At 64.8% G+C, this 16,487-nt stretch overlaps 2 protein-coding genes across 2 annotated transcripts; one reads left to right on the forward strand and one right to left on the reverse strand.

Moving 5' to 3' along the window:
• Nucleotides 1-1,550: 1,550 nt before the first annotated feature.
• Nucleotides 1,551-8,796, forward strand: EMILIN1 (elastin microfibril interfacer 1). Its single transcript, XM_064146499.1, has 8 exons — nt 1,551-1,945; nt 3,712-3,837; nt 4,623-4,831; nt 4,912-6,693; nt 7,140-7,238; nt 7,363-7,380; nt 7,712-7,846; nt 8,218-8,796. Exons 1-8 carry the CDS (start codon nt 1,773-1,775, stop codon nt 8,547-8,549), a joined length of 2,874 nt encoding a protein of 957 aa, XP_064002569.1. The 5' UTR covers nt 1,551-1,772; the 3' UTR covers nt 8,550-8,796.
• Nucleotides 8,797-8,921: 125 nt separating this feature from the next.
• LOC135177199 (cGMP-dependent protein kinase 1-like) lies at nt 8,922-14,339 on the reverse strand. Its single transcript, XM_064146851.1, has 19 exons — nt 14,158-14,339; nt 13,916-14,082; nt 13,502-13,615; nt 13,327-13,432; nt 12,811-12,874; nt 12,518-12,595; nt 12,165-12,253; nt 11,920-11,985; nt 11,794-11,841; nt 11,332-11,397; nt 10,936-11,077; nt 10,532-10,662; nt 10,361-10,450; nt 10,132-10,273; nt 9,885-10,048; nt 9,678-9,794; nt 9,276-9,338; nt 9,130-9,205; nt 8,922-9,058 (listed from the first exon to the last, which is right to left on the reverse strand). Exons 1-19 carry the CDS (start codon nt 14,337-14,339, stop codon nt 8,972-8,974), a joined length of 1,992 nt encoding a protein of 663 aa, XP_064002921.1. The 3' UTR covers nt 8,922-8,971.
• Nucleotides 14,340-16,487: the final 2,148 nt, after the last annotated feature.

Here is a 16,487-nt window from a genome sequence, read left to right on the forward strand (position 1 = left end):
TGACACCCCAGCCCCGGGGCTACGGTGACGTCGCAGCTGCTGGCCCCAGAGCCGCAATGCCGTCACGGCCTGGCCCTGGCCCCACGGTGACGTCACGGCCCGTCTCACCCCGTGGCCGGAGCTGGGGCAGCCCCTGGGCAACACTCTCACCGCCCCCCGGGGTGTCCTGCTCGACCCAGTCCCTGTCCTCAGGCCGGGCAGAGCCGCAGCTGCCGCAGCGCCCCGCGCCCCACCCCCCCTCGTCTTCGCCCCGGCCCCTTCGGCTGCCGCCGCCGCCGCCTCCATACAAGGCCTGGCGCGGGGCTGCAGGCGGGGCCGCGGCGGGCCAGGGGTGGGGTCTCGGCGCGGCCGCGGCTAATTATAGCTGCTGGGGCTGGGCCAGCAGGAGCTGCGCTGGGGTGTGCTGCAGTGGCCAGGGGCTGTGCTGGGGTGTCCTGAAGCGTTCTGGCCAATGTGGGGATGCACTGGGACGTACTGAATCCTGCTAGTCTGCACCGGGGGCCACAGCCTGGGCGATCCGCCCCGGGAGTCCTGCATCTCCACTCTGGAGTCACCGTGCCCAGCACCTCCAAGCCATGCTGGGGGCAGGGCTGGGGTATTTTAGAGAACGAGGCCTCAGCTCTCACGTTTCCTTCCCGCCTCTGGCTGGGGTCTCCTATGTTCCCATCCCACCATCCCCCACTCCTTTCAGCAGCCCAGCTGCCGGCAGCTGTTTGTGCTTATCCTGCCCACGATGAGCCCCAGAGAGCAGTGGGTTCCCGCGCTGCTCTGCCAGGCCATGACGTCACCTTGGGGCTGGGGCCAAGGCATGATGTCACCAGGAGACTACTACATCATTTGTGAGCCGGGGAAAGCCGTGGTGTCACTGCAGGCCCAGGGCTGTGGTGGGGCAGCTGCTGTGCCATCACCTGTTTCTGGTGACTGAGCGAAGAGCAGAGTGCAGTGTGACACTGCAGGGAGATGGGCTGCTGCGTGATGGTGTAGCCCTGCAAGGTGCAGGGTGTTGTGTGGTGGCGTGCAAAGAGCAGGGCGTTGTGTGGTGGCGTGCAAAGAGCAGGGCATTGTGTGCCACCGTGTGAGGTGTGTTTCTGCCCTCCAGCCCGGGTAGGCTCATGGCTCCAAACCGGGACAGAATTGTGTGACGCTGCGAGAAGTGCGGAGTGCTGTATGATGGTGTAGCTGTGAAGGAGCAGGGCGTTGTGTGTCACCGTGTGAGGTGCAGGGGTTTGTGTGACGCTGTGGCTGTGTGATGCGGAACAGTGTGACTGCGGTGGTAGCACCACCAGTGCTGGCTGCCTCAAACCTGGCCCCCTGCCCGGCCTCTCTGGCTTCCCCCGTCCCTCCTGCCCGGCCTCGTTGCGGCCGGGCCTAACGAGAAGCAGATGTGCAGGCAGCTGCGGTGGCGGGGGCCGGCGGGGGCTGCGGTGCCCAGCAGAGGTCGGGATGCGCCGGGGGCTGCGACGAGGAGGAAACAGGGGGCCCCTGGGACCCCGGCATCGTAGTTGTCGTCGGTGGGCAGCACCGGGGCGGCTCTGGAGGCGAGGGGCTGGCCGAGGCGCGGCCAAGGGGAGGGCAGAACCGCCGTGCCGAGCTGAGTTGAGCCGAGCCGTGCTCGGCGGCACAGAGCCAGGAGGGACGGACGGAGCCGCGACGGGACGCGCCATGCGCTCCTGAGCTGGGCCGTGACCGCCGAGCCACGCCGTGCCACGCTGAGCTGTGTCGTGCTGTGCCAAGCCGAGCCGCGCCACGCTGCGCCGAGCTGTCCGCTCAGCATGGCCCCCTGGCTCTGGCCGTGCCTCCTGGCCGCCCAGGCCCTGGCCGTCAACTTTCCCTCCAGGTACAGCCTCTACACCAGGGGGGCCACCTCGCTTGGTGCCGGTCAGGCTGCAGCCCCGCAGGGCCCCGCCGCGGCCCACGGTGGTGCCCGAGTCGCCAGCCAGCACAGGTAGGAGCTGTGACCGCCGGGACATGCCGGGAGGGGACACAGGCAGCTGGGAAGCGCTGCCACCTCCCGCTTTCGGGGGGGTAGGGGTCAGCCCTCCGCTCTGGTGCCCCTGGGACTGGCCAGGTACCAACACGTGCAACAGCCAGCTTGGAGCGTGCGGCAGGGCGCAGCGGGTCCCATCCCTGTCGAGTGTTGCCATGCCGAATGCTGGGGGCTTCCCCCCACCTCCTGGCGGCCGCCCCTGCCCTGCCCTCACCCACTGTCCCCGACACAGGCAGCTGGTGGGCGTGGGCAGGGGGTGCACGTGGAAGACACGGCACGGGGGGGGGGTCTGCAAGGAGCTGAGGGCGTGTGCAGGAGTCGGACCCGGGGCCCACAGATGCAGATGGGAGACCCAGGTGTGGGGGTGTCCTGTGAACTGCAGTGCTGGGGTGCCAGAGATCCTGTATCTGGTCCTGCCTCGGCATCCACATGCTCGTGCCGCCTGGGACAGGACAAGGGGCGCAGACCCACCCTTTCCTCATCTCTGCCTGTGCCGTGCTGGGGGCTGACAACAGGTTCTGTGGAGCTGCCTGGAGAAGGGCACCCCCAGCCCAGCCCCAGGGTGGGGCACGGAGTCGGCAGAGAGTTTACCTGCTTTGGGGGCGTACCGGGGTTTCCCCGCAGACTGGGGTGCACAGCGGCCCCTCCCAGCGCTCCAGGGGACACAGGGCTGTCCCCATGCCCTGCCCTTTCAGGAGAGTTCCTGTCTCATTCCACGTCCCGCATCCCCGTTTCCATCCCATCTCTGGGAGTGGGGCATCCTCAGTCCCGCGTGCTGGGGCTCTAGGGCAGCCTGGGGAGTCCCAGAGAATCGCTGGTGTGGGACTGATGGGGTACGGTGAGGCCGGGAAGGGGAAGGAATGGGAAGGGGGAGGCGAGGGGGGGCCGTTGGTCGGCTCAGGAATTCCCGGCGGCCCCCGGGGAGGAGCTGGAATCCAGCCGGGGCTGAGGGGAACCAGCCGGGCTGACGGGAACCGGCCGCGGCTCCGAGCCTCACCGCAGCCCAGCAACCGCCAGGGGGGCCGGGGCCGGTCCCAGGGGGGCTGCCCGGGAGCTGCTTGCCGCGGCGCTGCTCGGGGGCTGGGTACGGGGCTGAGCAGCGGGCTCGGACCATATAAGGCTCTGCCGGGGTCCCGGCAGCCTGTAGGGCTGGGCTGGGGTCCCACATCATGGAACTGGAGTCCCTCGCAGCCTGTGCAGCTGGGCAGGGAGGAAAGGGCTCTGGCCTGGGGCAGGATCCGGCCCATTAAACCGCAGCTCTGGGCCGTGACGGCTGCTACTGGTGGGGCCGGCTGGGCGAGTGTGGGGGCAGGTAGGAGGGCTGGTGTGTGCCGGGGGATGCCTAGGGCAGGGGATGCTGGGTGAATACCGGGACCATGTCTGTTGTGTGCCAAGGGATGCCAGGTTGTAAACCAAGAAGATGCCCTGTGTGTGCCTGGTGCTTGTCAAGATGATGCTCAGTGTGTGACAGGGGATGCCCACTCTGTGCTGGAATGATGCTGAGTGTGCTCATGTGGTGCCTGATGTGTACCAGGAGATGCCTAGGAGGGTGATGGTGCCTGATGTGTGCTGGGGGATGTTCGGTGTCTGCAAGGGCAATAATGAGTGCATACTGGGAGGTGCCTGGGAAGGAGATGATGCTGGCTGTGTGCCAGGATGATGCCCAGTCCAAGACAGGGAGTGGCTACTGCGTGCCAACTAGGCATCCTGACCCTTTTTTGCAGGAACTGGTGTGCCTATGTAGTGACACGGAGTGTGAGCTGCGTGGTGGAGGATGGTGTGGAGAGCTTTGTCAAGCCAGATTACCAGCCCTGTGCCTGGGGGCAGCTTCAGTGCCCTCGCGTCCTGGCGTGAGTAGGGATGGGCTGGGGTACTCTGAGGGCTGGGGGAGCTTGCACACAGCCGGCTCTGGCCATGGTCCCATCTCCTCCACTGCTGGTGTTTATCCACTCCGGGGTCGTGTTTACTTTTTCACAAGAGCCGGATGGCCTCGAGCAGTGCCGGAGGGGCGGGGGTGGGGGCGATCAGCCATTGCCACTGCCTAGCTGGCAGTCTCTGCCCAGGCACATGCCAGGCTCCCCCAACACACCTAGTACACTCTGTGCCCACAGCAAATCTCTCCATGCCAGTGGCTCGCTAGCTGGTGATAACGTTGGGAGGCCAGGCAGTAGCAGCCCCCCCAGCTGCTGATGGTTGAACAAGAGGCCAGGCACAGTTTGGGGCCTGGCTCTGCCAGACCATGACCAGACCACAGCTCGTGTTTGGTTTTTCTCCTGGGTGCCCAACTCTGACCTGCTGCCTGATGCTTTTGCAAGCACCTGGAGTTGGTGACGCTTGCACAGCCTGAGAGTGAGGACCTGCAGGCAGAGAGTATGAGCAGGGAGCTGAGTGTGGGCAGCGAGCTTGTTCTGGAGAGGGGGCTGGGCACAAGCAGGGAATTGATTGCAGGTAGGGAACTGGCTGCAGCCGGGGAACTGAGAGTGAGCAGAGGGCTCAGTGTGGGCAAGGCTCTGTCACCCCCACCCCTGCTGCCCTGTGATCAGGCCTGATCCCCACACCTGGAACTTCCACCCAGTGCCCCAGCCAGGGGCTCTCTTGTTTCCCCTCACTGTGCCACCATCTCCTGTGCCTGCAGGTACCGCACCTTCCTGCGGCCCCGCTACAGGGTGTCACAGCGGACGGTGTCAGAGCTGGCCTGGCGCTGCTGCCAGGGCTACTCGGGTGAGGACTGCACCGAGGGGCCAGCACCAGCACCTCCCCAGCCCACCAACCTCCCCCGGCCTCAGCCTGGCCGCCCTACGCTCTCTGGCTTTGGCAACCCCCTCAGTGGCCTGGGGGGCGAAGGTAATGTCAGGTAACAAGACAGGGAACACACAGTGGTGGGGTGCCCTCAGTGTGACTGTGGCCTGTCGGTGCGGTGGCAGGTGGTGGCGATGCCGAGAAGGTGCGGCGGCTGGAGGAGCAGGTGCGGCGGCTAAGCGAGCAGGTGGAGGAGCTGCGTGCTGGGCAGCAGCTGCTGCCGGAGCACCCGCACCGGGCGCCGGCCGGTGGCTTAGAGGGTGAGCAACCGGCTGACGCAGCCGCCCCAGCCGAGGTGCGGGAGGCTCTGAGCCACGTTCAGCGGCGGTTGGAGGAGCTGGAGACCCGCCTGGGACGTCAGGAGAGCGGCCGGGAGGGCCCGGTAATGCCATCGGGCCCGGCACTGCGGGAGCTGGAGCGACGACTGCAGGAGACCTGCGCTGCATGTACGGCTGGCACTGAGGGGCTGCGGCGGCAGGCGGCCGAGGACAGGGAGCGCATGCGGGCGCTGGAGAAGCTGGTGGGCTCGGTGGACCAGCGCAACCGGGATGCGGTGGAGACGGTGCAGCGGCACATCAGCAGCCTGAGCAGCCGCCTGGCCCCCGCTGCCCCACCGCCGCTGGACGCTGAGCTGCACCGGCGGTTATCCGAGCTGGAGCGACGTATTGAGGCGCTGCCTGCGGCAGCGTCGGGGCCCGGTGGGCAGGGCCCGGTGCTGGCTCGGCGACTGGCAGAGCTTGAGGGGCGGCTGAATGCCTCTCGGGCCGGCCCGTGGCTCCTGGAGCCAGAGAGTCGGCGTAGTGGGATGCCAGCGCACTTGGCCAACCTGAGCCGGGTGGTGGAGGGGCTGGTGGCCAGCGGGGCCAAACACAGTGCCCGCCTGGACGAACTGGAGGGGTTGTTGGCTCGCTGCGGCCAGCCCTGCCCAGCCCCGCAAGATCCCTTGACTGGGCAGCTTGGTCCCCTCTTACAGCAGCTGGAGCAGCGGCTGCAGGACACTGAGGGGCAGCTTCGAGACCTGGGGGCTGGTGGGGATGGGGTGGCCGGGACCCTTGGAGGACTGCGGGAGCTGCTGGGGGCACAGGGGGAGGCCTTGGGGCGGCTGGAGGGGCAGCTGCAAGTAGAGAGGTCTCTGGCAGAGGAGCTGGCACAGCTGCGCAACCGGACAGGGCAACTGGAGGCCAAGCTGGGGGGGTCAAGTGGTGACCTCTGCCCCCAGTCCTGCACCCCGCTGTCACCCCAGGAGCTGGAGCAGCTGCGGGCTGAAGTGGATGCCTGCACTGCCGCATGCCATTCGCCCCAGCCTGGCCTTGCTGAGCCGGAACTTGAGTCTGAGCCTCCACTTGATGGGTTCAGCACCTTCGGGGGCACCTCATCCTTGGAGCTGCAGGGGCTGCGGGGTGAACTGTCAGCTGCTCTGCTCGCCTTTGCCAGGCTGAATGCCACGGTGCAGAGTCTGGAAGATGCCCTGGACGAGCAGGACACTCGGCAGCGGCATCTGGACAGCATCATTGACCGCATCGTGGCCGAGCTGGACACAGCGGCGGCGGCAGCGGCAGAGCGGCAGGCTGAGAGCGAGGAGCGGCTGGAGGGGCTGGTGCGGGAGCTGGTGCGACAAGCCGGAGGCTGCCCGGCTGGCCTAGAGCCACGGCTGGCCAAGCTGGAGGGAGTCTGTGAGCAGCTGGAGGCTGTGTCTGACGGGCTGCGGGGTGTCCGCGATGGGCTGAGCCGGCATGTGGCCGGGCTGTGGGGTGCGGTGCGGGAGCTGAACAGCACAGCTCACACCAATGCTGCCGTGATGGACAAGGTGCTGGACGCCCAGCTCCCACGCCGGGTTGGGGCCCTCAATGCTAGCCTGCAGCATCTGCGTGAGGAGCTCCTGCGCCTGGGCCAAGCAGACTTCACCGGTGTGTGGGGACATGAGGACTTGGGGACATGGGGCATCCAAAGGGGGCTAGAGGTGCTTGGGGACAATGGTGGAGGCATGCAAGATGGGGACACACAGAAACAGGGCATCACAGGGGCTGCTGGGGGGAGTGGGGCTGGGGGAACAGTACTTGGGGACAATGGTGGAGACATGAGAATGTGGGGACACGTAGGCATGGGGCATCAAGACAGAGCTGAGTGGCACAGGGCTGCAGGTAGGGTGCTTAGGCACAATGGCAAAGCTGTGGGGGTATGAGGACGTGGGTGACCACAGAGTAAGGAACTGGGATGTGGGGACATGGGGAACCAAATCATGAGGACATGGGGTCTCAAGGCATGGGGATGTAGGGACAAGGCATGGGAATGTGGAGCTGGGGGGGGGAAGCACTGTTTGGCTGGAGCAGCTCTAACCCCATCCTCCTTGCAGGCCCCCCTGGCCCTGCTGGCCCCCAGGGTGAGGTGGGCCCCCGTGGCCCTGCTGGGCCACCTGGGAAGGATGGAGAACAAGGCCCCATGGGCCCCCCAGGTAAGGCACAGTCCCCTGAGCCCAAATCCCCACAGTGGGGCAACACTGGCGTGGATGGACCCTCTGCCCTGGGGGTGTTGCCTGATGCCAGCTCTGCAGCCCTGTTCCTCCCTTTCTATTCTAGGGCTGCCTGGAGAGAGAGGTAGGACTGGGGAGCTTGGGGAAGGGGCATGAGAGAATAGGGGGTGGGCTTGGGTGGCTGAAGGGTATGGGGGAGGCTGAGGCATTGGAGTGTGAGGGATGAAAGGGCCTGGAGTGCTTATGGCTTTGGGGTGAAGGTCTGAGTGTTTACAGTGGCAGCTGGGGGTGTGTATGCTGAGGCAAGGGGAATGGGGTTAAGGGCAAGGGGCATGAACATGGCAATGGGGTTGGTATGGGGTGGGGAGGCCAGGGGCTGTAGCTGCTGGGCTGTGGGTACTGGTGGGGAGCAAAGGATACTAGGATGGGGTGCTTTATCCTGACATGGTGCCCAGGCGAGGTGGGAGAGCCGGGCTCTGTGCCCCGCATCGCCTTCTCGGCTGCCCTGAGCACCCAGCGCACGGAACCAGGCACCATCGCCTTTGACCAAGTCCTGCTCAATGATGGTGGAGCCTATGACCCTGAGACCGGTGAGCATCGGCAGCGTGGCCATGGGGGAAGTGGGGCAGGGCAGAAAGGACTGGGGGTTGTAATGGGGCTGTAGGGTGGGATGGGGCTGCACTTGGGGTTGCAGTGGGTTCTATGGGGCTGACAGAGGCTGCAGTAGGGGCTGTGGGTCAGGGTGGGGGCTGGCAGTGGGAGCTAGGGTGGATCGGGGCTGCATGGTCATGGATGAAGCCTGACCCTGGAGCGTGATGAAGGCTAATGGGACGGGAACTCTTCAGTGGGTGCTGTTCACTACGTTGCAGCGAGGGGAGCCCGGGGGTTGCAGAGCCTGTTCAGGGTTGCCCTGGGGGTCCCTGAGGCTTGGGCTGGGCCCTGACACCTGCACCCCCTACAGGCATATTCACGGTGCCGGTGACCGGGCGGTACCTGGTGAGCGCGGTGCTGACGGGGCACAAAGGCGAGAAGCTGGAGGCTGTGCTGTCGCGCTCCAACCAGGGCATTGCCCGCCTGGACTCAGCCGGTTTTCAGCCCGAGGGGCTGGAGAAGGAGCCAGTGGCGGCCATGGGGCCCAGCCCCGGTGCCCTCGGTGTCTTCAGTCTCCTGCTGCCGCTGGCTGCCGGCGAGACCCTCTGTGTGGACCTGGTGTCGGGGCGCCTGGCCCACGCACCTGACGAGCCCCTCACTGTCTTCAGTGGGGCTCTGCTCTATGACACTGACGAGCCCTAGAGCTGCTGGACCCCCCCCCGGGGACCCTCCAACCCCGGCACCCTGCCAGGGGGGAACAGCTGGGCCAGGGGGCCCCCACACCCCGGTGGGGCCTCCCACCCTAACCCTGTTATTTATCAGCATCCTTTATCCCTTGCTCCCCCGATGCCAGGCACCCCTGCCCCACACTGCCTACCCTGGTACCCCCACGCCACCCCTGGCTCCCCACTGCCCCCCACCAAATAAAGATGCGGCACCGGGTTTTGTACCCACGTCTCCGGCTCCTCCCTGCGCCCGGGGACAGCTCCACGATTTATTGCCGTGAGACAGCCCCAGACCTCACCCCGGAGGGCGAGAGACCACAGCACAGCCCCCAGCACCGGCCCGCGGGGGACAGGGCGCAGCCAAGGAGTCCTACTGTGGACACAGGGGTCCTGCTGCCATCAGAAATCCTCATCCCAGCCTGAGAACTCATCGTCCACTGGCGTCAAGTCCACCGAGTAACGCTTGAAGTTGACGTAGGGGGGTCCCTGATGGGGACAGGGTCAGAGCTGGCTCCTCCTACACCCCCTCCCCCAAACCCTCTGACCCCCCACCTCACCTCCTTGATGAGCCGCAGGGTGGGTGCCTCCAGCTGCCCCAGCGAGAGCTTCCTCCACTTCAGGGCACCGAACCACCTGGGAAAGGGAGGCTGCAGGAGGGGTCGAGCGGACAGCAGGGCCTCCCCCTCTCCCACCTTCCCCTCACCTGTGCTTCTTGATGCCGCGGATGCCGCTGGCCGTGTTCCCTAAGCGCTGTCCCGGGCGACGCCTGCACGGGATGGACGGGCCAGGGGTTGGGGGCAGCACTGCAATGCACCCAGCGCCCCCCATAATGCACCGAGATGTGCCCAGGTGACCTTTATCGTACAAACTGGAGTGTAACAGTCCACCCAGGGCACCCCCCACCACCACTGGGGTGCAACGATGTCCTTGGGGGCAGCCTGCCATGCAGACTGGGCTGCAACAAAGTACCCAGGGACACCCCGCGGGCCCCCATGCACACTGATATGTAACCGTGCACCCAGGGCACTCAAATGCCTCCTGTGGTGCCTTGATGCTGCCCAGGGTACCCATTGCACCCAGCCACACTGTGCCCACCGCTTGGCACCTGCAGAGCTTGCTGATGAGGGAGCAGGCAGCCTCGCCAAGGAAGGCTGGGAAGGAGAATACTCCGTCCAAGATGCGGCTGTAGATCTGCTGGGGGTCAGCACTGTGGAAGGGAGGCCTGCAGGGTGCGAGGACAGGTGGGCTCTCGCCGGGGAGATGTGTGCAGGGGTGAGGTCTTGGCCAGCCCTAGTGTCCCCTGCCCACTCACCTGCCTACCAGCAACTCGAAGGCGAGCACGCCCAGTGTCCAGAAGTCAACAGCAAAGTCATGGCCCTCCTGGCGCAGGATCTCGGGCGCCAGGTACTCGGGGGTTCCGCAGAAGGAGAAGGTCTTCTCCCCCCGCCCCAGCTCCTTAGCAAAGCCGAAGTCTACCTGTGGGCACCATCAGCCAGCACAGCCCCTCCAGTACCCGCTGTCCCCTCCACAGGCACCCCCCCTGACACCTGCCCCAGTACCAGCTTGACATAGCCACGCTGGTCCAGCATGAGGTTCTCAGGCTTCAGGTCACGGTAGACAATGCCGTGGCTGTGCAGGTACTCCAGGGCCTCGACCACGCAGGCGCAACAGAACACTGCCAGTGGCTCCTCGAAGCACCGCCTGCGTGGCAGGGAACAGCAATTGCCTGGCACAAGTATGGCCTGGCACAGCACGGCATGGCCTGGTACCACCACCCTGGCTACATACATCTCACGCAGCTTGGTCCACAGTTCTCCACCCTGGCAGAACTCCAGCAGCAGATAGACATACTGCCTGTCCCGGAACGTGCCGAAAAGCCTGCTGGTGATGAGGGGTTGGCAGGGCCTTGGCACGGCTGGTGGCTGCCCTGCCCGATGCCCTCCAGAGTCCCCTGCTCACCTCACAACAAAGGGGCTGTGGCAGCCTGCCAGCACTCGCTGCTCAGTCCGCACATGCTCCTGCTGCTGCTTCCGCACCACCCAGTCCTTGCGGATCCGCTTCAGTGCAAAGAGCTGCTCCCGGCACTGCACCTAGGTGTGGGAAGCCGTGGGCACTGAAATGGGCACCATGATGGACACTGGGATGGGTACTGAGATGGGCACTGGAATGGGCACCATGATGGACACTGGGATGGGTACCGAGATGGGCACTGGAATGGGCACCATGTTGGGCACTGGGGCAGGCACCAGAATAGGCACTGCAGCAGGCACAGACCACTGGAATGGGCACCAGGAGGGGCACTGTCATTCACGGCATGATGAATGCCAGGAGATGGAAGTGTGGGTGTGGCATCTTCTTCTCACCAGATCAACGCGTCCGAAGCCGCCAGTGCCCAGGACAACGCACTGGCCCTGTCGCTGCCCCTCCTGATAGCGCACGGCAACCAGCTCCTCCAGCCGCAGGGGCACAGCTGGTGTCTGCCACGGGCTCGAGGAACCACGGCCCCTGCAGGGGGAGACCGCGGCCCTGCAGCGCCGGCACTGGGGCACTGCTGACTCTCAGCCTGGGCAAAGCCTGAGACTCCCCTACTGGTCCCCAGGGACAGTGTTGGGTTGGACCTTGAGGACCGCCATCCCATCCTCATCTCCATTCCTTCCCTTCCCATCCCATCCCATCCGTATCCCCTTCCTTATCCTCATCCCTATTCCCAACCGCATTGCCATCCCATGCTCTATGCCCATTCTCCTCCCCACACTGACCTTTCAGGATCTTCTGGGGCTGGTGCTTCTGCTTCTGGGGCTGGTGCTTCTGCTTCAGGCGTGTTTCTAGGGTGAGAAAGAGGTAGAGGGAAGGTGGAGGCAGTGGGGCAGCTCCCGCTCACCCTCAGGCACCCCCACAACAATGCAGCCCCACAGCTTCCCACAACCCCCCGGGGTGGGCGCAGGGTGAGGGGATCAGTGGCAACCCAGACCTAAGGGTGGGACCAGGAGCCAGTTGGTCCACGGTGGGGACACATACACAAGGTGTCCCCTACTCTATGGTCCCCAACCCAGATCCTTCAGGCCACAGCTACCCGTGTGGCCTCTGGCCCTCTGCCCAGGACTCCAGTGCCCCACCAGAGCAGCATCCCTCCCAACTCCCCAAGGGTTCCCCCTGGGGCTGGGGGACTCTGCAGAGAGCCCTGATGGGTTAGGAGTCCCAGGAGGACTGGCAACACTCACGGCTCTGCAGGATGGGAAGGGCAATAGGGGCTGATCTCCAAGAAGTCACTGTGGGGCAGAGGAGGAGTTAGGGGGATAGGGGTGTCTGGTAGGGACAGGCCAGGGGGATAACATGGGGACACCCACTCCTTGGCCATGGTGACACAGGTGACATGTCCCTGGGCCTGGCACGATGCTGTCCGGGGGCTGTTCCTGCACAGAGGGGGTCACAGGGGCTGTCACTGCAGGAACCTCCTGCCGCAGGCACCAGCTCTCTGTCCAGAGCAAGCCTAGTCTGGCCAATGCCACGGAAGCCAAGTGGCCAGGACTGGGCTGGTGGTCCAGGAAGGCAAATGGGGCACGGGGCAGGAGGGGAGCAGATGGGGACAAACCGCAGTAGGGAGAGCTCTCCAAAGTGCTGTCCAGCACCCAGGACACGGAGCAGCTTCTCCTGCCCGTCCACTCGCTGGGTCACCCGCACCTGGACACAGCACAGGATGAGATGGGATGAGGATGGGATGGGAATGCAAATGTGGATGGGATGAGATAGGGTAGGGTAAGGATGGAATGAGGATGTGGATAAGGGTGGGATGTAATTGGATGGAGAAAAAAACAGGATGGGAATGGTTGGGGATGGGATCTAAGGGTTGAGTGGAGCTGGAGGGCAGTGGTGGGGGACACAGGGCACAGCCTGCCCTTTCTCCCTGGGATGTGGTCCCCAGGTTTCACAGAGTGTTGCACACACCTCACCCTTCAGGATAATGTAGAAGTTTTCCCCCTCGTCGCCTTCATGAATAATGATGTGACCAGGCTTGAAAGTGCACTGTGGGGAAGGGAGAGGAGGGCAGTGGGGCACCAGAGGGGCAGGCAGGGAAGCAGGAGGGCTTCACGAAGGCAGGCAGCCCCCCTGCACTCTGTCCCAGACCTGCCATACCAGGCATGTCGCCAGTTGCACCCCTGGCCTCCATGGGATGCAGCCCCTCTGGGATGTGTTCAGGGCACCTGTGTTAGGGAGGCCCTTCCTGGGAGCCCACCCACCTCCTCCATGGCATCCAGCAGCTTGCAGAGGTGGCTGTCGGAGAGATCCTGCAGCCAGTGCACCCTGCAGAGGAGAGGGCCCAGCTGGGCTCCATGGTCTGCCTGCACCTTGCCTGTGCCCTGCCTGCACTCTGCCTGACTCTTGCAGCCTAGAGTCCAGCCCAAGCAGGTGAGGATGGTGCTAGGCTGGGGAGGAGATGGAATGGGGAAGGGGAGTGGGAATGAGGATGGGGACAGAGGTGGAAGGGGACAGGGATGGGTATGAGGGTGTGGTGGAGTGGTGCTGGCCATCAAAAGGGAGATGACATGGGCATAGGAAGGGGGATCACACAGGAACAGGGATGAGAATAGGGATGGGGATGAGATGGGAAGTTGGATGAGCAGGACAAGGCTGGGGCTGGGAGGGGACTCTGCAGGTGAGAAAGGGTTACCATCCTCCCCAGGGAAGGGGGCAGGGTGTGGGGCATGGGGTGGTGGGTGCTAGGGTGGAGCCAGCAGGTGCCAGCCCCCACTCACGTCCGCAGGGAGCCTAGGATCTCAGCCCTTCTCTGCTTGGCATTGCTGGTGGCAATGGCCCGGTACCGCTGCCGGGTGATGGCCCAAAGGCGCACGGGGCTGAGTGCTGCAGCACAGAGCTGTCAGTGGGGTGCTGGGTTGCCAAGGTGTAAGATGGGGCCCGGGGATCCCTTACCCTGCACGGTGGCCGTGCGCTTGCAGTTGTAGAGGATGGCCAGCTCCCCGAACACGTCCCCTGGCCCCAGCGTGCGGAGCCTGCGGCCACGCTGGCTCACGCTGAGCTGCCCCTCTGCAGGGAGATGTGGCATCACACACATGTGTGCTCATGAACATGGGGCTGCCCTGCAGTGGGGGCACATGCAGGCACGCGTATGGCACCCTGACAACCACAGGCACGTGTGGATGTGCAGAAACACACACGTGCCTGTGTGTGAGCCTGACACACATGGGCACAAGCGGCAGATGCAGCCAGTGAGATCACCCCAAGACCTTACCACGTGCAGGTACAGACACAGGCATGCCAGCAGCACACCTGCACAAGTGTGCCATGGCCGTGTGAACAGTGTGTGTGCCAGTGCTGTGCTCTCACCTGCCACTATATACATGGTGGTACCCTCAGTGCCCTCAGCCAGCACCGTGTCCCCAGGGCTGTGCTGGACAGCTACGAAGCTCTGAGCCAGCACGTCAGGGCAGCTTTCACCCAGGTGCTGTAGAAACTCGTTGCGTGCCACTGCCTCTGTGATCAGGCCGAGGTCCCTGGGAACACAGGGACATGGTGACAAAGACAGGGCAGCACTGGCTCCCTGGCCCCTCCCAGTTCCCACCAGTTACCTGTGAGATTTGGGGCTGCTGGGCACGCAGAGTGCAGCATCACTGGCAAGGGGCTCAGGGAGGATGGCTGGTGCCCGGCTGTCCCACCAGCTAGGGTGCTGCTTGGTGTCCTCCTCCCTTGCCATGCTCTGCAGGAAGGCCCTCTCCTCCTGCAGCCGCAGCTCCCGCAGCTGCTTGTCCATTCCTGCTTCTGGGAGTGCCACGGGCAGTAAGCAGCGTGGTAGCCCCCAGCCGTGCTCCCCTGGGCACAGGCCCACACGACCCAGGTGGCCATGGCATGGTGAGGGACACCCAGGATCCTTACATCCCCCCACTGCGCCTCAAATCCTTGACCCCGGCAGGCCAGCAGAACCGGTGCAGGAAATGGGGTACCCAGTGAGTTCCTTGGTGAGGTCCCGGCCCCACTCATCTGCCAGATGCGGCTGCCCCGGCCATGGCCCTGCAGCGCAGCAGATGTGGGCTCTCCGGCAACACGCTGGGGCACACCCCGCCCTGTGCAAAGGTTGCACCACCAGCACGAACGAGCCCGGAGGGGCCCTGGTGCAGCCCCCAGAGCACCGTGAGAATGTGGGGACCTGTCCCAGCCACCCTGGCTCAGGGGTGCTGCTCGTCCCTGAGGGTTCAGCCCTGGTGCCTGGCCCATGCCCAGTTGCCTACCTGTACCACTGCACTCGCTCCCGTGCTGCTGGCGACACGTTAAGACTGCTTGGTGGCACTCCCACGGGCTGTCCCGCCCAGCACATGCCACACTACACTTGCGCCTGCTCACCCTACTGCACCCCGACCTGCACCTTGGTCTGCACCCCGACCTGCACCTTGGTCTGCACCCTGACCTCACCTTGGTCTGCACCCTGACCTCACCCAAACCGGCACCCTGGTGTGCACCCTGACCTCCACCAAGACCTGCACCCCGACCTGCAGGGTGGTCTGCACCCCGATCCGAAGCGGAAGGTGCGCGGCGGGCTGCAGGCTGCAGAGGTGCCGTGTGTGCAGTGTGTGCAGGGGGTCCCAGTGTGTGCGCGCGCCTCGACCCCCGGCGGTTACGCTCCCGCCCGCCAGGTATGGGGCGGGGGCGGGTGGGCGGTGCCTCAGGCGGAGGGCGCGGCCCGACGGCGGGCCACGATTGGGCGGCGGGCGAGGGGCAGGGTGTGAAGGCGGGGCTTGCCGGGCCGGCGGACAGAGGGGCAGGGTGTGAAGGCGGGCCACGATTGGGCGGCGGGCGAGGGGCAGGGTGTGAAGGCGGGGCTTGCCGGGCCGGCGGACAGAGGGGCAGGGTGTGAAGGCGGGGCTTGCCGCACCGGCGGACAGAGGGGCAGGGTGTGAAGGCGGGGCTTGCCGCACCGGCGGCAGCGGACGGACGGAGCAGCAGCCGGTGCGGAGTGGGCAAATTATAGCGGAGGAGCCCCAGCTCGCTTCTGGTCCCGCAGAGGAGAAGCAGATCTTCTACGCGGAACTTCACATCATCAGTCCGGGACTCCGCCAGCAGGTACCGCTGCCACGGGCCTCCCGGGGCTCCGACCGAGACAGCCCGTGAGGATCCGCCTGGAGCTTCTGCCGGAACTCTTCCAAGGCCCTTGTGGACCGTGCCCAAGGTTCTGCCGGGGTTCTCCGTGTCTCCTCCAGGCTGCTGCCCCTCGAGCACTCCCGTTCCGGTACTGCTGCCAGCGCGGTGCAGAGCCTGTCCCCAGTCGGCAGTCGTGATAGGCGATAATCAGGGGCGGTTGGCCACTGTTTTGAAGTGATTCAGACATGGGAAGTGAAGTGATCTTAACGTGACTTTGTGCCCCGTGCTGTGGGCAAGCTAGCGGTGATCTCGCTCAGCATGAGGAGCAGATCACTGATGCCTTCAGTGATGAGCTGTGACCTAGAGATCCAGTGACTGATCCAGTCAAAGGAACCGAGCCAGAATTGGTGGAGATGAAGGAAGAGCCCATTCAACCTGGAGTCTGCAGGAAGCTGAGGAGAATCAGGAACAGGTGGAACAAAAAATGATGAAGGCTGCACTTCCATTCAGCCAGACTTGGACAGGCTGGAGGGGTGGGCAGGGAGCAATTGAATGAAATTCAACAAGGGCAAGTGCAGAGTCTTGCACCTGGGAAAGAACAACCCCAGGGATCAGTATAGGCTGGGGACTGACCTGTTGGGCAGTGAAAGGGAAAAGGATCTGGAGGTCCTAGTTGATGGAGGTTGACCATGGTCCAGTGATGTGCTCTTGTGGCCAGGAGGGGCAATGCCATTCTGGGGTGTATCAGAAGGGCTGTGGTTAGTGGGTCAAGAGAGGTTCTCCTGCTCCTTTACTCTGCCCTGGTGAGGTCACATCTAGAGTACTG

This window comes from Pogoniulus pusillus, chromosome 7 (assembly GCF_015220805.1).
Source record: "Pogoniulus pusillus isolate bPogPus1 chromosome 7, bPogPus1.pri, whole genome shotgun sequence".
NCBI lineage: Eukaryota > Metazoa > Chordata > Aves > Piciformes > Lybiidae > Pogoniulus > Pogoniulus pusillus.

What these genes read in the sequence shown, in the direction of transcription:
- EMILIN1 (XM_064146499.1), top strand. Translation starts at nt 1,773, where the DNA reads ATGGCCCCCTGGCTCTGGCCGTGCCTCCTGGCCGCCCAGGCCCTGGCC. An exon ending in CGAGTCGCCAGCCAGCACAG is followed by an intron (nt 1,946 to 3,711) that starts GTAGGAGCTGTG and finishes CCTTTTTTGCAG; the next exon opens with GAACTGGTGTGCCTATGTAG. An exon ending in CAGTGGCCTGGGGGGCGAAG is followed by an intron (nt 4,832 to 4,911) that starts GTAATGTCAGGT and finishes GTGCGGTGGCAG; the next exon opens with GTGGTGGCGATGCCGAGAAG.
- LOC135177199 (XM_064146851.1), bottom strand. Translation starts at nt 14,339, where the DNA reads ATGGACAAGCAGCTGCGGGAGCTGCGGCTGCAGGAGGAGAGGGCCTTC. An exon ending in ATCCTAGGCTCCCTGCGGAC is followed by an intron (nt 12,875 to 13,326) that starts GTGAGTGGGGGC and finishes TCTCCTCTGCAG; the next exon opens with GGTGCACTGGCTGCAGGATC. An exon ending in GGAGAGCTCTCCCTACTGCG is followed by an intron (nt 11,986 to 12,164) that starts GTTTGTCCCCAT and finishes CCCTCTGTGCAG; the next exon opens with GAACAGCCCCCGGACAGCAT.